This window comes from Manis pentadactyla, chromosome 11 (assembly GCF_030020395.1).
Source record: "Manis pentadactyla isolate mManPen7 chromosome 11, mManPen7.hap1, whole genome shotgun sequence".
Taxonomy (NCBI): Eukaryota; Metazoa; Chordata; class Mammalia; order Pholidota; family Manidae; genus Manis; species Manis pentadactyla.
The window spans coordinates 66,313,386-66,330,934 of record NC_080029.1 but is presented as its reverse complement, the minus strand read 5'-3'; the positions used below and the strand labels follow the sequence as shown (position 1 = coordinate 66,330,934).

The following is a 17,549-nucleotide window of genomic DNA, read 5'->3' as shown; positions in this document are numbered from 1 at the left end:
CACACGTATGCTGGAAGTCCTTGTAAGTCAAAGTGACGTCTATGACCAGCAGTGTTGCCACTTGCAGTAATTGTTAGAAATGCAGAAGAATCTCAGGCCCCACCCTAGAACTACTGAGTCAGCCTGCCTTTCAGGAAGATTCTCAGCTACAGCATATGCACATTAAAAGTTTGAGAAGCACAGCTCTAGGCCATCCTAGCCTTACTGAAGGTTTTGGTTGTATCAGCTACACCCATCATCAACTGTCAGTTAACCATTTATTAATTCTGTGTGTCAGTCAGTAACCCATGACCTTGGGAGCTTATGGTCCCAATCAGGATCTTTCTAATTATGGTAATGTAATTTAAATAAATAGATAATTCTAGATCTAGTCTCCTCTATCACCAGACATACCTTAAGTTTTTTTGACACATCTATTAAGATTAAATTTTAAGTTATAAACAGTGGATGTTAATTTTCTTGGAAAGTAGTTATTTAATATGTAGAGACAGAAGGGAGTAGTAATAAGATACTCACTTAATAAATCCAGATTCATGCCTGAGACTGCTGTTTCATTAGTACTGATAGGGTTTTGCTCAGTTACAGTTTGACAAGACTAGGATTTTTTTAAGGGAATGATTTTTGGGGGAAGGACAAAGTCATAGTATTTCATCCTGCACTTTCATTTTCTGATCACAGTGTTTTAGAAGAATTTGGGCTTTACTTATTCACTAGGCTTTCAAAAGAGAATCACATTAATCCTTCTAAGCTCCTTATTCTAATGATTTATTTTGTTGAAAACCATAGTGATCCTCCTTTGAATTTTAATGATTGCTGACTATTCAGAGATTCATTGTTTTGACTTCCTGTCCTTACCTTTGTTTCCTACATGTCTGTGGGGAACACCTGTCTAATACTGGATCTGCCCCTGGTTCTCACTGGCTTACCAGAGTCACTCAAGCCTATCTCTGAGTGTTAAGCTGAAATGCTGGCTACTCATCCATGACAATAAATGGAGAATATATGTTTGCAGAGATAGGCAGGTAGACAGCAGAGGAACAGATAAATGATTGAGTCATTTCCCAGTGAAAATCATATATTTTTGATATGATAGTATATTGTTATCATTGTAGATAAATTAATTAAATTAGTATTCTTAATCATAAATGTATTGGGATGCAATAGCTATAGAAAATATGGTAGATGAGAACGCAGTTTGAATTTTGAGGGTGCTATTCTAACCCAGAATTCTGAACTGTGTTAGCTTTCATAAGGTACTTGACCCTCCATTTCTCAGTCTGTTAAATATGGCAATGCTCTCTCTCAAGGGCATAGTAGTAGTCATTTTGTGTAAGTGCTGCAAATCCTCAGAAAGGATAAGCAAATGGAAATAGCCATGCTATGTCTCTGGTTTGAGCATCACATTTACATGTTATGTTTTCGAAATCTAAGAAATGGCTATGTCACAAGCTTGAGTTCCTATTTTTCTTACTGTGTAAACTACAGAGAGAATTTTTCCCTTCTCTTTTTACAGGTATCACGTAGGAACATCATGGGTTTTCAAGAATATATTATTCTAATATGAGATTTTAACATCTACACTGTATTTATGCATAATACATTTTGTGCCTTATCTTCAGGCTTCTGGACTTTGATTCAGAATATCAGGAGCTCTGGGATTGGCTGATTGACATGGAGTCCCTGGTGATGGACAGCCATGACCTGATGATGTCAGAGGATCAGCAGCAGCATCTTTACAAGGTTAGAGCCACCCTTCTTGCCTTGCCCTGCTGTGGGAGATCTGATTAGCCTGACAATTCTCTCTCTCAGGGTATCTCTGCGTTCATTGTATGTATCATGGTGTCTGTTAGAATTCCCTTCCCTGTCCCCAAACTCATTTCCATCCCCTGTGTGCTGACAGGCTGCACCGACATCATAATTGCAGGAAAGTTCCCTTTATCACATTCTATTTGGTGTAATTCTATGGAAGGACAAAGATTTGTCTTCAAGAGGAATAGCAGTAAATGAAACTGCACTAATAAATATACTGAAACAAAATGAAGGATAAATGGACTGGTAACATTTAACAAAATGTGTTTTTGCTGGGGCTCTCACATGGGTTCTGTCCACTCCTCAGATCTTCCCAGAATAAAAAGGAATTTGCGTTTGGTTTGAAGTGCTGCTTCCAGGGTACAGAGCTCCTCCAATTTAATATTTATTAGTGACACATAGAGCAGACATTGTCATAGTAAGTCAATATATTTGCATGTGATTTTAAAAAACTGACTTGGAACTCACATATTGATTGCAGGCAGTCCATCTAATAACTATCTATATTGTTTCCATGTCTGCTAATTCACCCTTAGCCTAGTGTGTTTTACCAATTCTACTTAAATAGTCTTAGAAGGTCTTGCAAAACAGCCATGTGATTTTGGCTGATAAAATGGTTGCAAGAGTCAGTGACTGAAAAAGCTGTTGGGGAGGGTAGAGGGGCTTTTCCACTGAAATATCAGATTGCAGTAAATCTTCCTCATTTAGGCAATTTTTATTGGAGTAATTCTGACAGTTGTCATCCTTGAATTGCTTTGAACATATGGCATATTTCAAAGAGCAGATTGTGAATCATAAAAAATAAAATTAATAACTAACCACAGAATCAGCAACAGTATAATGACAAGAAACAACTACCCTCTAGCTTTTAAATTTTTCTTATAGAATAAGAAGTACATTCAAGGTCAAATAAAAGTTGTCTTCTTTCTTCTTCAATTTTTGTCATTTTAAGTTATCTTTCTTAATATATTATTTTAACCTTTACCTCCTCTAGAGAGAGAGATTTATTTGTATGTTTCAGGGCTCTGGTTACCTTTGGTGTTCCCTGGGAATTGTCTTGGCTGAGAGGAGGGATAAGCTCCCTAGAGACTCAGCAAATGGTGATATTTTACTCCCTAAAGAATTCTGTCCAACGTTAATTGAGTTTGTTGACTAATAGCTGTTTCCTGTATGGATAGCTGTTGTATCCATACAGGAAAGCTGTCCATTATATCTTCTGGTGTAACATAGTGTTAGAGTAACAGTCTCAACCTGGTGTAACCAAACTAGGTGATTTCACATTTCATGTAAAGATCAAGAATTACAGATGAAAAAAATGCCTGTAAGTCTACCTTAATTTACTGATGCAAAAATATTTGCTTTATTCTTAAGACTTACACATTAAAAATTGAGCCAAACAGGAAAAAAAATACAAAAATTACCTAATCATAGCTGTAATCTCAAAATGTATTGCACTCATGATGCCAAATAACATTTCTTTTCTTCATGATGCATTTTGTATTTCTCACATAAACCACCCCTTTTTTCAGGAACAGTGCTATTCTTTGTCAAAATCACATCCATATAATTTACATCACAATTAATAGGAAATGATTGAACAAAAAGTACCGTCTTCTTTCTGTTGCGGTGTCCTTCTAAGTGCTCTGCCTGAGCATTCCCATTCCCATTCTGACAAACTGAAGGCCATTATGCCATCCACACAGTAGTTCTGGGTTATAGAATTATACCAGCATTTTCCATCCTGGGACCCTTTATTTGTAACTAAAGTTCTGTATCATCTTTCTGCTTTCAGGTGCCCACCATACCTGAGCTCATTAGACTGGCATCAACTTTGTATTTGGCTTATAAACTGAATTAATGACTGAGTTAGAAACCAAGGGCAAATGATACGGGTTTGTAGAATCTCTCTTTATATAAGCTCCCAAATTATTCCAGAGGTTTGGAAACCTCCAAAGCAATCCTGAGGATATAGACTAAGGAGTCATTTAGAATTTGGGGTGTCTCCTAAATTAGGAATGCAGCACAGGAAAAATGATTTCAGGTCTTTGCCTGGAATCCCCAGAGATTCTCCATTAGGTCAATATTTTCAATGTCCCATTCCTTTCTTCTAGTCCACTTATCCAGGAATCAACTGCACTGGTGCCTTGGGAGAAGGAAGTTTGGAGCCTATTGATCACGGAGACCCTGAAGGAGGGGTGCTTTTCAGTTGGTCCCCAAGCCTCCCAGGCTTTTAGTACCATTCGAGACCACCTTAATCACTTTTAGTCTTTCAATTTGTTGATCCTGAAAGATACCAATGCTTTATCAGCATTTCTCATGTAGGGCATCACTGATATTTGAGGCCAAACAATTTTTGTTAGTTTGTGGGGCTGTCCTTCCACTACACGACATTTACTGTTCATGTTGCAGTCGTTGTGACAACTCAACAGAACACCCAACCCATTTCACATTTCCAATCCATCTCAACCCATGTACATCATCTTCATTTCTTCAAGTGCTTGTTTAACACCAAAAAAAATGCCTTTCACTTATATTTTATACATTGTTAAGCAAAGCACCTTACATAGTTGATATTGAACTAACAGATGTTGGGTTAAAACATTAAGGATGGGAATAAAACTCATGATCTCTGGTATTAATGTAAACACTGAGGGTGAAACTTAAGAGAGACTTTCAGTTGAATTATGGTAAAAATACCAGGAACTATACACGAGGACAGAATCATTATTTTTTTTATCATAGAATTCAAAACCTTTGTTCTCCTTTCCCCAGGGGACTCTGTATTTCATTACTCATCTCATTTCCTGACACAGGTAGTCATGCCCAGATCCCTATTCAGACATTACACAATCCTAGGTTGATCCCCAAAGTCCACATTTGGAAATGTTGGGTTAGAGAAAATATAGTAAGATGGTAGTCAGTGAGAGTGAAGATTTTTAAGCAATTTTAACATCAGGTACTACCTTCCTGACTTTACTATCTATTTTATATACTGGTCCCTGCTAGAAAATCATCTGGCCTTAACTGCTGGATACAGAACTACAGATAAATAGCCTCAGACTGTTCATTCAGCAGAGCCCTGAGTGGGGCATCTGTTGTGACATCGTGGTTACCCCAAACCAGAAAAATACCAAAGGAACTTATAAAGGAAAATAATGAGATTTAATAGGCAAAAAATATGTTGATACAACTCGACATAATTTAGGACCTTAACATTACAATGGGATTTAAGTGGATTTTCTGTTTAAACCATTTCTTGTTCTTTTCAGATTGTTAAAATTTAAGACCATTTTCTTTCCAATTAATTTTAAACTGCAGGGTCCTAAGAGCAACCTGATTCTCATTAAAAACTAAACACTCTGTTGAATATCCCTTCTTTGTTTTGAGACAGTGAGCCATACTACCAGTGTCTTTCTTCCTCCCTTCTCTGGCCCAACCTCTGAATCGGGACCTTCTGTTACTATTTTCTATTAAACATTGGCAGTATCACAAGACTAGAAGACACAAATGTGGCCCTTTCTCGCTTTTTCTTCCTCAATCTGAGGATCACCTCTAAAGAGAATTTGCTCCCACTCTCTTAATTTCTTTCTCTTTATTCCTCCTACCTTCCTAAGTAGGACAATTTAATTTGTCAAAAGTAACCACTGTGATTTTGAAAGTTCAGCTCCTATTTGGACTAGAGTTACGAAGGCAGAATTCATAATCACACAGAGCTGTCACTCTGCTGGTCTGCATGTGCATTAACTATTAATGGAGAAATATTTAAAACCCACTTGCAAAGAAAAAGCTCCATTTTTTCATTTCTACAGATCAAAGGTGGCATTATTCTTGGGCTCAGGGAAGCTTAAGACACTTCCTCCCCCATCCTACAAGTTCTGTAGACCGAGTGACCTGGAAGCCTTTCCACGATAGGTGGGAGAGCAGCGCACAGGCTGCTGCTGTAACTGTGGCTCTTCCCTCTTGAGACATGTGGCTACGGGGTGATGAGAGTGTGCCCTGTCAGGGATGCCCTAACTCCCTAAAAATGATGCCCATCCTCGGCCACCCACGAGCACAGATGGCAGAACCCTTTGTGATCTTTGATTGGGGTGGGGTTCCAGAGTCCAAATGGTGATTATTGTTAAAATTAAACAAGAGCTGTTTTCAGACAGTAGGAAGCTACTAAAACATCACATTTATAGATTTGTTCCTTGAGTGAATGGCTTAACTGCTCCTCATCAATAAAATGTTAGATTATATGATTTCTAAGGGGTTAAAAATAACCCTTATTACTTAAAAAATAGTAACATTCATACTCAATTCAAGTAAGACCATTCTACTTTCAAGGAATTTACACCGAAGATTTTATATTTAATTTTAAGGGTTAGTTACTCATATAGTTCTGCTTTTATGAGAAAAATGCTGGTGTCCTCTTTTATCTTTCTCTAATGGCTTAAGTATTATACAAATATGTCCAGTGTGCAAAAGGAAAAGGACCATTCACTTTGCATAATACAGTGCTCAGTCAACAGAGTAATTACATCTTTACTGTGCTGTGGACTTGAGGTCGTTTATAAGAATTCACAGAAAAATAATAAAAATATCTTAAAAATATAAATATAAACCAGAACTCAGAAAACGTACGTAGACTAGTCTGTTTCTGTGAGAAGAGTTATATATGTAGGCACATAGACTGTAAGGTCCTCTGCAGTTACTACAAATGATCACAGAATTTTATTCTGGGTTTCCTGGTAGTGAAAGCAAAGAGGGAAATGTGCTTAATTGTAAAATTTACATTTGCATAAGAATAAACTCATACCTCCTTTGAAGAAATTCAGTTTATTTTGATACTTATATATGAAAACATTTTCTTTTTGGATTTTTAATGTAAGTGGTTAGAATGGTATGGTAGAGAAATGTCTAACCACAATATTTCTTACATGTAAATTTCTAAAAATAGCACTCTTACAAGTGAATTAATTATTTTTCTCTGACTGTTGTCAGGTAATGTTTAAAGGCTTTGATCACAGCTGTCATCCAAAGATGGCTCCTTCTGATGACAGTTTGGCCAGGTGGGATTAATAAGAGAGGACACCAATGTTATATATTAGAAAAGGGGAGGATATTAGTAAAGTAAGAGAGAAGCATAAGCATTGAAGAGAAAGGAAAGAGTTGCAACTAGTCAGTGAAGATTAACCAAACAAAAAAAGTAAAGGAATAAATTTAAATCATGGGTAGATGAATGGATTTTAAAAAATACCCTGAAAAATGAAAATAGAATTGTTTTAGAGAAAAAATCATGTAAGATAAAGTGATAAGTTTTAAAGGAGAAAGTGCTACTTTAGAGAATTTGAATGTGTATTAAAAGGCAAACATTATGACTTTTAAAAGACACATGAATGGAATAGGATTAGAAATTCGGGAATAAGATTAGAAATTCTGTGGAAGAAGAAATATAGTGTAATAGAAGAAAAATGGGGCATAATTATTTCATAACTATTGGTGACACAATGATGTTATCATAGCTGTGAAACAGTCATAGAAACAGATTAATCATACTATCCATATATTATAAATTCACAAATTCCAACCCTCTACAATAGTTCTTTTTCACATTGTTCTGGATCAGATTGATGTAAATAATTTCAGATGTGCCTTGATACCACCTTTATGACTGAGTCTGGACTCTTAAAAATGTAATGCTAGGCTGGTTCATAGTCCAGGTCACAATAGCTAGGCTTAAAATACAAGAAAATCCATTACCTTTTTAAAAAAAATTTCACGTGTTGGTGTAGAGAACAGAAGGATGTGTCAAAAAGTAAATTCCATTAAATAGGCCTTATGTTGGAATTTCAGTACCAAAATTCTCTACTTTGATTGTTCAGAATGAGGCAAATTATTGGTTATTGAAACAGTCAAGGTAAAAATGTATCAGATATATCAGGCACAAGAAGCTAATGATAATTTTTTACCTTTCTCCCTGTAGATTAATTGTAGAGCTTAATTGTATGTTGGATTAAAACTCCATTTAGATAAGAAGAATATGCTTTAAAATCATTTTAATATTTCAAATAACATTATCTAGTCACTTTTAAAGGGAGCAGAATAGAAAAACCTAGGCTGTGTCTCCACTGCTATCTAGAAATGAATTTGTTGTTCCATTTTTATTAAAGTTCAAAAAGTCCTTAGATTAACTGTCTTATTAATTTGAGTTTTGATGAATCAGTGTTTGCTATGAATACTTGAATATTTTTCCCTTTTCTTGTCTTTTTTTGAGAGAACAAAATTCACCCTGAAAATGTTTAGGAGAAGAAAAAGTAGATGGAAGTAGTTTCTGAACAATATGCTAAACACCATTCATGCTGGAGCTTATAATTCTTATTTGAATCACTTCTTTAAAGGAAAGAAAGAAGGATGTTAAGAGAATAGCATGCCAAGAAATAGCTGGCTCTGTGTGCAGAGGGGCAAGGAAGGGAAGCCCCGCCAGCAGTTTTTGTCTCTGGCGGGTCAGCTACTGTCCGGAAGGTGCGTTGGCTCTCCGGGCTGCCTCTGCTGTATTGTGCGGCTCCCTTTCCCTGGCCTGGCCTGCTCTAGCCTAGAGTGGATCAAACAAGCTGTGGGGAAAGTTTCCCTCATTTGCATCACTTCTAGACAGCCCTGTCGTACTCTTTGCTGACAGGAAATCACTGTCTTTGTCACCTTTTCTCAGGGCCCTCCTTTTGGCAGAGATGGGCCATGTGACCACGCTTAATCACAACAACAGGGCTGGCTCAGGGCTCAATGACATGTTTTCCTCAGTACTTCAATAAATGGGGTAGAGGAGTCAGTAGGAAATGACTACATTAATTTTAGAGTGAAAAGATAATTAACACTTGAAGGACTAATGCTACAACCTATGGAATTATTATTCAAATTGAAGTTAATTTATCAAAAACTTGTGAAACTATCTCCCCTATTGCAACTGTTTAAAAAAAAACAACCTTGAATAGTAAGAGTTGGGCATGTTGGGGGGAGAGCGGGAAGAAGGTGGGGAGAAAGGAGCTTTGAATGGCTATGGGGGGGAAAGAGAGAGCGAAATCATAGCAAGCACTGGCTATGTTTGAAAAAGCAACCTAAATGGGTAAAACTTCAACATTTGGGACTGAAGGCTGGAGCATGTAAAACGCTTACTTAGATGATATGAATAGGACACTGGCAAACAAAAGCAGCAGTGTGCTCCTAGAAAAGTGTGCTTAAAGGAGTTTCCTTGGCAACAGAAATGCAGTTCCAAAAGTAGACAGAACTTTCCTCAGAAAACATACTATTAATAACAACCTTCCGGAACAACTTGGAACAATTTGACGACTTGGCAATAATAATGCCAAGTGTTCTGCAAATTAATCTAACACATAACAGTTATGTTTCCCTTGCCCGTAATTCTGTTGGACAGTACCTAGAACTTCTTGCTTTTCAGTCATACAAATGTGAAAAATGTTTCTGAACGTTGTCATGGAAAAAAGAAAACCAAAAGAAATGCTAGTGGCCAACATTGGCCAATGATTACGTCCAGCCTTTTGGAACCTACAAGAGAACTTAATTCAGTGAGATGAGTTTATTCCAGTTGAAGCTACTGCATTTAATATCTCATTTCAACAAAGATGCTTTCACAAATAAAACTTGGTAAAGGGTTAACAGCCAAGACTTACTATGATGTGAAGCACATCTTGAGGCCATTGGTTATATAAATGTAACACTTCACTAAATACATGCTAAGTATTATTTTTAAAAGCATCATCATTTCTTGTCAGCTCAGAGAATAAACTAATCTTGGATCTACTTGGCCAATGGGAATCATTTGAATTCTCCTGAAGGCTATCTGTTTGCCATCCAAGAAAGGTAGAGTGTTCCCCTCCTCTGACCTTTCCTGAATCCTTGAATCTAAAGGTTAAAAGTAATCAATATCTCATTGCACTGCTTGGTTTCAGGGTAATAAGTAATAACCATCATGTTAAAACCCAAATGATTATAGATAGCATGTAAATGAGTTGACCTGTTTGGGAGCTCTTATTAATTGCAATCAGAATAATCATTAGAGTTTGCTAATAAAATTTTGGATTAAATTGCAAAATTTTTAGACTTTAACTTTAGAAAAAGACTTTTATTTAATTAAATGTGAATGTGCAGTGTTCTCTCCTGTGTTAAGCTGAGAGGTTTGGCTTTAACCCCACATATTTATAGATTTCTTTCTGGATTTTATAAAATAACTTAGAGGAACGTTTAGATTCCTTATAAGAAAAGATGCTTGGTTCACTGCCACCGTTGGCTCCTGAACTGCTCATACTATGTATATGTTTCAGGTCAGTGACTTAATGGAAATGCCCTTACCTAAATTTTAAGCATTTCCTATTTTTAAATTACTTATCTTTAGTAGTTATACACATATTTGGGCTACTTGGGTTTGAAGCTAAAAACAAAATTTGTGATGTATAATTAAACTTTACAGATAACCATGGTATGAACTGGGGGGTATTTATTTTGTTTTAAAAAAAGGCATACCAGAGTTTAAAGATAAAAATCAAGGACAATCATTGACAAAGAGATCTTGATATAAAAAGGATAATGTTAGGTTTAATGTTCCATGTAATTACATTAGGAAGGCATGGATTATCTTAACTGTATCCATAAGGAAGCATATAAGGTATATATATGCTAATGAAGCCAAATATTTTGTCTTTATTATCATTCCAATTTTTATATTTTATTAGAATTTCATACATATATCCCTAAAGAAGGAAGATAGTTCTAGAAAGTTACTGAGATAATGTTTTAGTTATTTCAAAAGAAGTCCTGGTAACTGTTGAGAATAGGCTGGAGAGCCCAGTGAGGAAAAGGCTCAACCATAGTGCTTTCAAAGATAAATTCATTAATCTCCTCCCTTCTGTCCTATCTCACTACCAGGTCTAACCTTAGAAGGAGGTAGATTTGTGGTTATCCAAAGGACATTATTTTTTGAATATTAGAAATTCCCTAGCATTACTATCTCCATTACTAATTGTTCATACTGCCTTAAATCCCATCCTTAAGAGTCATTTCTTTAGGGTAAAACAAGAATGCACTCTCTTGGGTGGGGAGGGAGGATTAGATGATAATACTGAATTAAATGCAAATTTTAACATCTAGTTGAAATGGAGGGGCACTGGGAAAGAAACACGGAGTGAATAGAAATGAGAAATCCAGGAACAGGACCAAGCACAGATGTTATTTACTTCACCATTTAATAAAAAGTAAAGTGTGTTTGTGTGAGTGTGTGTGTATGTGGTATGAGGTAGGTGTAGTATGGAGGGAGGCAAAAAAACTAACATTGGATAGTGCTCTACACACATTATCTTATTTAATGCTCACAATAACCCTGGATTATTTCCCCCCTTTCATGGACTCTGAACCTGAGACAGAAAGGTAAACTGACTAGCCTAAGAGACACAGAACTAGTTTCTCAGTCAGGTTAGGGCAGAGTTTGCTGAGATAACAAATAACCCCCAAATCCCAAAGACTTAAAGTTACAAAGATTTATTTCTCACATACACTACATGTCCATCACATGTGCTCTGCTTGGCACTGTTCTTACCCTAGGACTCAAACTAAGGGACCAGTCACCATCTTAAATATTCCTCAATTTGGCCAAGAGAAGAGACCTCTGGAGAGCCTCAAGCTTGCCATTAAATTTTCTACCTGGAAGACACATGTCACTTCCTCTCAAAATCATTAGTGAGAACTAAATCACATGGCCCTATTCAACTCCAAAGTAGATGAAGAAATCCATCTCTATTATATGCCTGAAAGACAGAAAGCTAGGAATATTTGTTGAGCTGTCTCAGTACCTACCACAAGAAATAAGTAAATAAGTCAGGGTTTGAACCCAATCTGGGTGGCTCTAATGCCCATAGTCTTTCTTTCACATGCTGCTTACCTTCTCATTGTTGCCCCCTGTCATTTTCTCTACATTAAGCAAAATTCTTGCAAGAATATTATATCCTCCTTCTATGTGAGCTTTTAGTGCCAAGATAGAGAAAGAAGATCCTAAATGTTAGATGGTACATATGCAGAGAGAACATGATGGACTTGGGTTGGCTTTTTGGCCAGTCACCAGCCTGTTCTGTGAAAGCCACCAGACTTAAGCACCATGGCACCCTGAAGAAGGTGGTTATCCAAAGGATGTAATTTTTGGAACATTAGAAATCCCCTAGCCAAGCTGTCTCAGCCTGCCACGCTGAGCTTCATAGGAAACTCCTATTATTGTCAGACTCAGGAAGGCTAAAGCTGAAAATATTTATGTTTTCAGGAAGAGAGGTACTAAACGCAGTCTTGCCTTAGGGTGATTCCACCCATGGATCCTGTTATCGCCAAAGGGAGTTCCTGAAGAAGGCTTCCTATAGAGAGATGCTCTAGAGGAATATCATTTGCAGAAAAACCATTTCCAGTCCTGTCAAAGAAACAATTTCAGTTCTCAGAAACAAGCGCTTTCCCAAGCATATTTTTTAATAATGTGGGCATTTGTGAAGCTCATACATTCTTAAACTAGGCACTTCTGTGACACTCTGTCCCTAATGAGGCACAGTGGGGTAAGCTAAGAGGGAAGCAGTGGTCTTCCTGCTGAACCTTGATTCATTTACATAAGACACAAAATGTGAACACACACATTCACACACAGGCGCACGCGTGTGCACACACACACCTTCTTTTTCTGAAGGTAGAAAAGAGTCAACCAGGATAATATCCTTATTGCTTTTGGAGTTGATTTTAATTTTTCTTCCAAATTTTCTCAGACCACAGAGCTCTAGCCTTTCTCCAGAAGGATAGCTATACACCCCTAAAACTCATCTGAACTTACTAGTACAGCTGCTGTCCTAAGTTGGTTAGTCCATATGCTCATAGACATTTGCATAAAGAGAATTTGTGATTTGTGATACTCCCCTTGTCATCTCATTCCTTCCACTGAAGGCTGATAGGTTTGTGGAAGAGATGCACACACACAGTTATGCACACACATTTATGTGTGTTTGCACATACACACACATATACTACAAAGCATTAACTTATTTAATAAAAAAAAAGTCTTTTATCAGGATTGAATTTAGATGAAACCAGATTCCTTGGACCAAATATGCTGGTACTCCCAAGACATTTAAAACATGCATACATAAATAACTATACAAATGCCTCTCATACATGCCAAGTTTCGGTCTGGAGCTTACTTCACCATTATAAATCTAGGCATATTGGATTTTGCTACTTTCAGTACAATAGTATTATACCTTTCAATACTCATAGGTGCCTCCCTGAGAGAGCCTTCCTTGAGAATAATTTAGTCATGAATACCTTGTTATAATTAAATACTATATTAAATGTTATAATTATTTTTAAATAATGATAGATTTTGACTTTGTGGACCATATTTGAGAATGAATATTAAAACTTTTATTAGACTACATACTCCAGGAAGACAGGGTTCATTTCTGTGTTGTTCATGGGTATATCTCCAGTGCCTACCTAGCCAGGACCTGGCATATAATAGAGACTCAATAAATACATGTTGAGTAACATTTTTCCAACAAGGCTTATTCAATAATCTATTAAATCCTAATAATCAGCACTATGCTATCTATTGATTACTTTTTAAATAAGCATCCTATATTCATGCTCTGGTAATCGAGTCTAAAACTTCATGGCCTTCTCTTATACTGTGTATAAAAACAAAAACAGAACTCTTTCTCCTTGAATGACCAAAGTGCATTAGAGGCTGTTCTTAACACTGAGATTTGGTGAGGCTGAAATCAGTGAAAAAAAGAGGGTGGTAGGGAAAGAAAGAGGAGCAGAGGAAGGGAAGGACAGTGATACCCATGTCTGAGACAAATGGTGTGAAAATGTACAACCAGTCATCGTGATTGTATGGCTGGTCTCCAGCCTCTCAAAGCACAGTGTTCGCTGATTTATCCTTCACTGTGTAGACAATTCCAGTATACTTACAGATACATATGAAGAACACATGTAGTTTGTACACATTAATAGATGTAGGTGAACATGAACAGTCATTAGAAATGGTTTGACCTCAAATGAGTATGTGTGTCTAAAAATGTAATCACGAAGGGAGAAAAACAATGAGAGATTTGTACTGGGTCTGGCTCTGTAATCCAAGCTCATCACAATGAGCATAGATGGGAGAGAGTCTTAAAAGATTGACTCATTTTTCCAAAGATATTGCTAGCTAATTCAGAATATGAATATTTAAAAAAAACTAAATTTCACTGCTAAAATTCAGGAGAAGGCTGAAATGTATTTCTGAAACTCTTTCATTAAAAAAGGTCTGCACTACTCATAATTTTAAAGATAATCCTCACATATGGTCATTTTGTATTTTTTACTTGGCCATTAATTGTGAGTTTTAATGATTTTAAGCAATTAAGAAAAGGTTAAAAGATGTAACATTTAAAATTAGAATTTGATAAAGATTTGTGATGAACTCATATCTTGCCCCTGTTTGTAACCATCTTGACAACTTTTTGGGTTTACTGTTTTCCCATTGAACCTTGTCCTTCCTCATCAGCTTTCCTCAGCTGGGACATGCTGAGATTTGAAAATATGCATGAAGAACATTATCCTCTCTGTTTGATTCTCCTCTCCTCTTCCTCACTCTCTTCTGCCTTGTGATGCCAAAGTCCTATCCTGTGAATCACTGGTTTTCTTATAAGCCATGAAAAAAAATCCTCATGTTCACAAAAGCTTATGTATAAAATGAATCTCAAGAATTCATCTAATTAATTCCTTTTCTACAACATGGGAATATATAGCAAAATAACTCAAATTTGGCTAGCATTTTATAATCCATGTTTTGATGATAGTTTAAGAGGCTCCATCCATCCAAGTCTGTGTTAGAAAAAGAAATAAAGTACAGAAACACTGTCAGAAGCCTTTTCTGTTTACAAAATGATCCAGGGATACCATGAGCAATGCCAGAAGTCTCATGTGACAGCCAGCTCTTGTGGAATTTTTGAGTTCACCAAATTCAGGCAGTAGTTCCAGAAAGCTGATTGGAGCTCAAAGATTTTTTTTTTTAAGTTAACTGAAGTGAATAATCATGTTCCTGTCCATTGTCCACACTGCTGCTCAGACCTGTGCCCTGCTGGAGTGGACATCTTCCCAGAGCTAGGTAATGTTTGGCACTCAATAAATACTTTCTGAATTGAATACCTGCTTAATGAATGTTTTTTCCTGAATATTCCAAGAATCTTAGAGGTTTTGTGCACTTCCACGGGAAATAACAGTTTTACCTGGGATTTCAAGAGTGCAACTGACCTCAAAAAGACCCTCATTTCATTTTCTCTCTTTCAAGAATTGCTTTTTATCCATTCCAGATTGGAAAGAATTTGTCTTCCATTGAAGACCTTTCCAGAGGGAATTCCACAAGCTCCCATTAAAATGTTTAACAACTCTCCCTATCCTGAAAGTCTTCTTATATCCAGTATAAATCCCTTTTGTTGGTAGGTTTAATTGTCAAATCAGCCAGAATCCATACTCTGGAATTAAACCTGCTTTCTGTTTTCTATATAGTGACATTTCCCAAGCTTTTGCAGTTTTCAAGTTAAAAAATCTTTAAAAAAATCCTTCATTCAGTTTTGTCTACACTCTAACTAAAACCACTTCCATCCTCTTTTGTAGGAGAAAATATGCTAGTATTGAGAGATTGCTGGTAAATTCATATATTTTAGGGGCTTTAACAAGCTCCATGGATTTCCCCTTCAGGTTTTTCAACTCCCTCTTACTAATGGTTAATAAAATAGTTCATGGATGGTTTGGAAGAGGAATGTAGCCTGCCTGAAATGGTATGACTTACAGTGTATACCTGGGAAAAACAAGAGTGTTACAAGGAAAAAGAAATGACATAAAAATAGACCAAAAATCCTCTTCCCATTTAGGGACAGAACTGCTGCTGCTCCCAATGGACGTATAATATATTATTTATGTAAGAGTGAGCATCACGTTTTTGGCTTACATTCCATTTGGAGCATATACAGTATGCGTTCCCTTGGCTTGTTGTATCTGTATCTATCTATTTTTAATACATTGCTTTTGTCTTTTTTTCATACTTGCTTACATCTGCTGTTATGAAAAGTGACAAAGTTTTTAAACATGAAAGAAGTGATGGAGAAAGAGATGATAAGAGATAACATTTCAAAGGAACGTGAGGTGGAGGAGTAGGAGCAAAGTCACCATGGAGAGAAACCAAGTGCAGTGTCTGCAGGATAAATGAGAGGGAGGGCCAGGGCAGGTGTCCGCAGTCATGAGGGAAAAAGGTCCCAAGGCTACACAGAGCATTTTTAAGTTGGAAGGTGCATAGTGTATTTTCCACCAAGTTATTTAACCTTTTAAGCTGCAGTTTTCAAACCTGTGGAATGGTGATAACATCTGCCTGTAAAGGTTGCTGGATTTGATGGGGTAATATACATAAGGGGTTCAGCCCTGTGCTTGGTGTAAATAGTTCTTTGTTCATTACATTATATAGAATCAGGGATTGACAAACTACAGCCTGAATGAAGGTCAAATCCAGCCCACAGCTTGTTTTTTAAATAAAGTTTTATTGGAACACAGCCAGGTGCATTCTTTGTTTATATATTGTCTGTGGCTGTTTTTACACTACAATAGCAGAGTTGAGTAGTTTCAACAGTGACCATATGGCCAGCATGCCAAAACTGTTTATTATTGGGCTCTTTGCAGGAAAAGTTTGCCAGCCCCTGGCAAAAATAATAACTATTATGGAAACCCTAGGAATATACATTATTCTAAAACCTAAGTGGTTTTCCAATTCAATTTTCTGTCTGTTGTATTGTAGTAATAACTGTTGGCTATCACTCTTATGCCCAAGGTTCTAGTTTTCCTTTTTAACACCTCAAAGTTGCCTTTTGCTTGCTTTTCAGTGTAGTATTAATGGTTAATTGGTTCATTTCACCACCAGGTGGCCTCCTATACTCTACTGTGCTTGTGCGATCCAAAGGAAAACAGAAAGTGGATCCCAAACCCTTCTTTCAACTCTGTCTGTTATTTGACTCATTAGTACTTTTCTGGTGGCTTCACTGCTCCAAAGTTGCTCTCTGCACCCACATTTTGTGTTTGGTCCTGAAACATAAATTCACACTGACCTTGTTAGCAAATGAGTTGTAAATTAGTGTTAGTAATAGTTAAAACAATAAAAACAAAATTAAAATATTTAAACGCATGCCGACACACACTCATATCAAAGTGTATTTTTTAAAAAGAAACTTGGCTATCACTGTAAGAGCTTTGCCATGACTCAATCCCATTCTTACATGTATGCTAGCAGGAATTACTGCTCTGGGAGCTTCCTGAGGAAAAGGCAAAGGGCACAGCCAGGTAGACCTCCACATGTTGATTTTTCTTGAACAGCATGGTGGACTTCATTTTGGTGCCCAGCTTGTTATTTTATTCTCTAGAACCCCTTTTAAGTTTTCTCTGATCCTATTTTTAAGCTTTGCTAAAGACCAATGTTAGGGATGGAATACTGGAAAGCTGTGTGGAAAGCACTAGAGAAAGAGGCCGGGTTCTCCTTGGGCGGTAACTGTCTTCCTTTGGGGTTTCATTTTCTTCATCTGTAAAGTGAGGTGGATGTACTGGTAGCTCCAAGGACCATTTCCACATCATTATTCTCTCTTTGGTGAAAAAGATGGCTCCAATTAATAATTGATATGACAACAAACAATCTGACAAGACCA

General features: G+C 36.8%; 1 protein-coding gene across 5 annotated transcripts in view; it reads left to right on the top strand.

Annotated features, from left to right (window-relative positions):
• AKAP6 (A-kinase anchoring protein 6) overlaps window positions 1-17,549 on the top strand; it is a 631,616-nt gene that overhangs the window by 482,519 nt on the left and 131,548 nt on the right. For all 5 annotated transcript variants that reach the window (XM_036881256.2, XM_036881257.2, XM_036881259.2 and 2 more), the window contains one exon: window positions 1,620-1,740. In XM_036881256.2, coding sequence (XP_036737151.2) covers window positions 1,620-1,740 — 121 coding nt within the window. The remainder of the gene's footprint in view (window positions 1-1,619; window positions 1,741-17,549) is intronic.